We start from the raw sequence: 6000 nt of genomic DNA on the forward strand, positions 1-6000 counted from the left end.
TAGATTAGATTACATGTCTTAGATATATCCAATAAAGTCTTATTTGTATTGAAAAGAGAAGTGTCTTGTATTTTGTGCTTACAAGTTAATGTCTTAAACTGCCGATCTTGTTACTGTGCTTATTAATAGTGTTTTCACTATATTTTGGATTTTAATATCCAGTGCAGAGTTGATGTTATATGTGAAATGCTGCCGACACCGTGATCAGCCGTAAAACAGTGATTCGGTCCAAATTCCCTATAAAATCATAAATGATTCCCTTTGAGCTAAATTGACCTGTTTCCCTTACAACCACTTAATTTTAAACACTTGGATAAAGGTTGTGAAATCCTTACAACTATTGCATAGAGTAGTTTCTGTTCATTGTTTTTCTGTTGTCATGTTGTGTGAGACAGTGTGATTTTAAAGGGGGAATCCTCTTGCGCCTTTCATTTCTGCAGGAAAGATATTGTTTAAATTTGTTTTCTTTTTGTAATTGTGTGTTTAGTTATGTAATCTCAGATTCTATTGCCTTGATGAGTTAAAGCGCATTCATGTGGATGATTGGAATTTTTTACTTGTTTTTTAATTGAATGAATGTTTGTATTATAAAATAAAGTGTCTCTGTTTTTTTCTTTACTGGACCCATGTCTTTTGCCCTCATTGTAAAAGTGAATCTGCACTGGCTAGTGCAGGTTGTCACACTTCTGTTACTGCATTGGAGCAAGGAATGTGGAGACGCAGGAGAATTCACAAGAACAGTCTTTAATATTCCAAACACAGGGCAGGCAGGAGACAAATACGTAGCACGTTGAAGTTTACATTCATGAAGACATTCACAATACCGAACAGGGAACACAGGCAAGCACAGGGCTTAAATACTTAGAACCAAACAAGATAATTGGGGAAACACAGCTGAATCAAATGGGAACCAAGACGAACAGTAACAGGAAGGACCAAATAAGGGCATGACACACGCGAGAAACTAGGTCAAGGGGAGCAAAAACACAACACAGACAGTCCATAATCCTGACACAGGTTTTGAGCTCTATCAAATATCCCTTGATGGAGGAATTCCAGGGGTGTTGTAGGTAATTATTTATTTAATGACAGTCCCCTAAGATTGAAAATGTCCCATTAATTAATCGTACAGTTTCTGGAAGTGATACACAGGGCAGGTGCAAACAAAGACGTTTGTAAATGAGTAACCTTATTTTGTTAAAAATTAACAAATGAGTTATAAGTATTCAGCCTATAAATATGTTATGACAACACTGAGTCATTATAGAAGGAGGATGTGTCTGGGGCTTCACCGTAAGAGCAAGAGATTCACCGTAAACTGTTGAAGTGTATGGAGGATGGCGAAGTGCAAAACAGACTGCATCGAACGACCTCTGTCTCTGGCCTTTGAAAAACTTGGCTGTGTTGTTGGTAGACATCCATGTGTGTTTCTTTTATTATCTTTATATGTCGCTGCTGCCCTTGGAGCAGGTTTTGTTTTTCTTCAGGAGAGGGAGGCAAATGATATTGAAGACCAGTTTACACCTGTGAATGGACCTGCCAAGTTGGAGAGGGCAATTGTGGTGGAAAATTTCCCACAATCTGAAGAGTTTTCTGAGTTACGGCTTGCGTCTGAAGGCACTTATGCCTCTTTGATCATCACAGGCTTGCAAGGAGAAAATATATTAACCGAAGCAGCTTTTAACGACATTATAGAGCTAGACAGACAAGTGAAAAGTATAACTAGAGGAAACACTTTTGAAAATCTCTGTGTCAAAACAAAGGGAAGGTGCATATCAAATGCAATTTTAGACATTATAAATTACAATGCTACTGAAATTGTTTCTTCAAACATAACATATCCGATGAATGATGACATGTTTTTGGGAACAACCATTGGTGGTGTAAAGCTGGATAGTTCAGAACTCACCAGTGCCAGAGCAGTCAGGCTTTTTTACTTCTTAGATGAGAAGAAGACAAAGGAAACCCGTTACTGGCTTGATGGCTTTCTAAAACTCCTCTCAAATTCTACAGAACAGAAATCGGTAAGCAAAAGAAATTATTGCGAGTTATGATCTATATCTACATGTATACAAACACCTGATGACCTGATTGTTTGTGTGTGTGTGTGTGTGTGTGTGTGTGTGTGTGTGTGTGTAAAAGTACCTCAAGTGTCATTAATCAAATAATCTCCAATAACTTAAACTAAAGCACCAAAAGTCATTTTGACAACAGTTCCAAAATTTTGAGAAAATGAACCAAATCTATGTACATTTCCTTGATTTTTCTGCAGGCTATTCATGTTCTGTAATGGTTTTTCCTAGTTAATTAATCACTGTGCTATATCCTAACTAATTCTTCACAGAAACTATAATGAACACTCATTTGTGTTGAATTTTTACAGGTCCATGTGTCTTTCTTTACATCGATATCAAGACAGAATGAGTTTGAGAACAATTCAGACTCTATCATCCCCCTTTTCTCTGTTACATATGTCCTGGCCATTACCATTTCAGTTCTGTCTTGTTTAAGGTATTGTAAAGAATTAAAAATCACATTAGCACATTTCTATCACTAGCTATGTTATTCATCTTGTGTCCTTCCACAGGTTAGACTGTGTCAGGACGAAGGTGTGGGTGGCTGCGTTGGGCGTCCTCTCTGCTGGTATGGCCGTGTTGGCCAGTTTTGGACTGCTGCTGTTCTGCGGGATGCCATTTGCCATGACCGTGCAAACAGCCCCCTTTCTGATTCTCGGTAACTTTCATTTATTTCCTCACCTAGTAGGCATCTCACAGCTGATGTTAACAGGCTCTGTTGTTGTCCAGGTGTTGGTGTTGACGATATGTTCATTATGATCTCCTGCTGGCAGAAGACTGAAGTTGATAAAGACGTTGAGGTTCGCTTAGCAGACACATATAAGGAGGCCGGCGTGTCCATAACGATCACCACGCTGACGGATGTGCTGGCTTTCTACGTCGGCCTTGCGACACCCTTCCGCTCAGTTCAGTCCTTCTGCTTGTACACCAGCACAGCTCTTCTGTTCTGCTACATCTTCAACATTACCTTCTTTGGCGCATGTCTCGCACTGAACGGAAGGCGAGAGAAAGGCAACAGACATTGGCTGACCTGCATGAAAGTCCCAGAAGCCACTGGTGATGGTAGAGGTTGTTGTGTTGGTGGGGCGTATGATGAAGACACACATAAGGAATTTGAAATGCCAATGGATTCATTCTTTAAAAACTATTACGGCCCGTTTCTGACAAGAGTGTGGGTTAAGGCACTCGTGTGTCTGATCTACGCCGGGTATTTGGCAGTCAGTATCTACGGGTGCTTCCAAATACAGGAAGGTCTAGATGTGAAAAATTTAGCGGAAGATGGCTCTTATGTTGGTAGTTACTATGACAAAGAAGATGAATTCTTCTCTGCCTTTGGTCCCAATGTCATGTTAGTTATAAAGGATGAAGACTTTCAATACTGGAACCTAACTGCTCGCAAAAGTCTTGACTTGTGTTTGGAAAATTTTCAAAATCTGACAATGGCACATTCAGGCATTACGCCTGTTTCTTGGCTGAGTGCATACATGCAGTTTGGGCTGAATGCTAGTTTCGATTTATACAATGAAATGCAATTCAAAAGCCGTTTAACTGCATTTCTTACTCAGTTTGGATTTAGTCAAGATGTTAATTTCACTAACAACCAAATTCATGCATCACGTATGTTCATTCAGACTGCGAACATCCGCACATCGATCGATGAGAAGAACATGCTGAATGCATTTAGAGAAACCGCAGAAAAATGTGGGAAGTTGCAGACACCCATTGATCTGATTGTGTACCACCCTGCATTCATCTATTTCGACCAATTTGCTGTCATCATCAGTAATACAATCCAAAACTTAGTGGTTGCTACATGTGCGATGTTAGTTATTTCCCTCCTGCTGATCCCAAACCCTCTCTGCTCTCTCTGGGTGACATTTTCCATCGCATCTGTCATTGTGGGAGTGGCTGGTTTCATGGCATTATGGGATGTTAGTTTAGATGCTGTGTCTATGATAATTCTTGTTATTTGTATCGGATTTTCTGTTGACTTCTCTGCTCACATATCCTATGCTTTTGTGTCAAGTGAAAAATCCTCAGCTAATGAAAAAGCCATGGATGCCATCAATAAACTGGGCTATCCGATCGTTCAGGGTGCCGTGTCCACTATCGCAGGTGTGGTGGTGCTCGCGGCTGCCAAAAGCTACATCTTCAGGACCTTCTTCAAGATCATGTTCTTAGTCATTCTGTTTGGGGCTGTCCATGGCATCGTATTCATACCTGTGTTCCTGAGCTTCCTTGGCACTTGTAGTAACAGCCATGAAAAAAACAAAGAAAATCTTCCAGAGCACAGTGACACAAGCGAACGAAGAGTTAAAGCAATCGTGATTCAGAATGAATGGTCTTTTGATCCTGACTGTTACTGAGCTTACTTTTCTGAAAAATGTCACCTGTAGAATGTATTAATCATTTCTGAATATGCTCCAGTTTCCCCCCACAATCCAAAGGCACAGGTGAAATTGAGACTAAATTGTCCATAAGTGTGTGTGTGTGTGTGTGTATGTATGTTCCCCCTTTGATGAACTGGCTTTCTGTGCTGGGTGTTTCCCAGTTCATGGCTCGAGACAGTGCGATAGGCACTGTGACCCTACATAGGACAAGTGGTTTCGAAAATGTATGAACTTTTTTCTTTCTGTATAAACGTAGCTCTCTATATGACACTTTGATTTGACCATGCAACCAGATCCTGAAATAGCAATCATTCTGTTATGTTCTTATGTATACACTGCATGTTTTTGTGCATTTACATTTTAATCAAGTTTTTCTTTTTATCCTTGTCTTCAGTATTATTTTCAATGCATTTCTATTTAATATCCACATCTATTCATTTTAACACGTGAATGGAAACACAGCTTTGAATTTGTAATCCAGTTCAAATCCACTTTCAAGTACATTGATTAAACCACATTACTGAACACTGGGAATTGTATGACATTAAAAGACCTCTTGACCTCAGCATAATTGTCACTGAAGTGAATGATTGATTAATTTATGACACTGTACATGTACGAATGCATCTTGTAAGCTTGATGCCATGATAGATATAAGCAGAGGCAGTATTTCCAGGTCAACATTTCCTTGTTCCTGGTCCTTGTGGAAAGTAAATCAATGCTAATGCAAAAAGTAAAACAATAAGTTGAACAGTAACCCATTTATTCTGTGTCACTAAACACACTAAACAGATATTATTAAGGACATAATGCATCTAATTTGTCTATAATATTGTCAGTCACGGAACACTCTCAAACAAGACTAAGATCCAGCAATGATTCAGAAGAGTGTTGCGCAGACCGATCGTCGTATGACATCAAATACTGCAAGAGCAATTCAAAAGCATAAGGAGCCGTCTGCTCTGCTCTCTATAGCTCTCAAGGTACTTACACTGCAAAAAAATACTTTTCTAACTTAGATTTTTTTTTTGGTCTAGTTTCCAGCCAAAATATGGGTAAGCAAAATAATCTTATTTCACACAGAAAACAAGATTATTTTGCTTACCCCATTGAAAGATTATTTTGCTTGCAAAAACTAATAAAGTGAACACGACGGTGCACACAGCCCATCAATAATGCCTAATGAAAGGTATCTATAAATCCAGAACTGACAGAACATAGGCATATTCAGTTGAACAATCCAAGCGATAACTAGTCAGCCACTTAAGTCTGTATAGGAATCGATACATTTTACAAATGCTGCATCTTGAATCATTAACCGAACCAGCCACAAATTACCGCATTAGACGCTTTGGGTTTAGTCCTCAGCAGAATGTAAAGATGCAATGTAGTCCTTGACTTCAGCGACCGATGTAAGTCTTCTACGATTTCCCTCCTTCGTTATGATAGTTAGCCTGTTAGCCTAAAACTAACAGCGCTGGTTTTAGGCCCAGTTTGTAAAATTCGGACAGCACTTCTTTGTACTTAGAACGTTG

General features: G+C 39.3%; 1 protein-coding gene across 1 annotated transcript; it reads left to right on the forward strand.

Moving 5' to 3' along the window:
• The first annotated feature begins 1337 nt into the window (after positions 1–1337).
• Positions 1338–4718, forward strand: LOC131537545 (patched domain-containing protein 3-like). Its single transcript, XM_058771073.1, has 4 exons — positions 1338–2024; positions 2384–2511; positions 2588–2733; positions 2805–4718. Exons 1-4 carry the CDS (start codon positions 1338–1340, stop codon positions 4439–4441), a joined length of 2598 nt encoding a protein of 865 aa, XP_058627056.1. The 3' UTR covers positions 4442–4718.
• Positions 4719–6000: the final 1282 nt, after the last annotated feature.

The sequence above is a fragment of the Onychostoma macrolepis genome, chromosome 03 (genome assembly GCF_012432095.1).
Source record: "Onychostoma macrolepis isolate SWU-2019 chromosome 03, ASM1243209v1, whole genome shotgun sequence".
NCBI classification, from domain to species: Eukaryota; Metazoa; Chordata; class Actinopteri; order Cypriniformes; family Cyprinidae; genus Onychostoma; species Onychostoma macrolepis.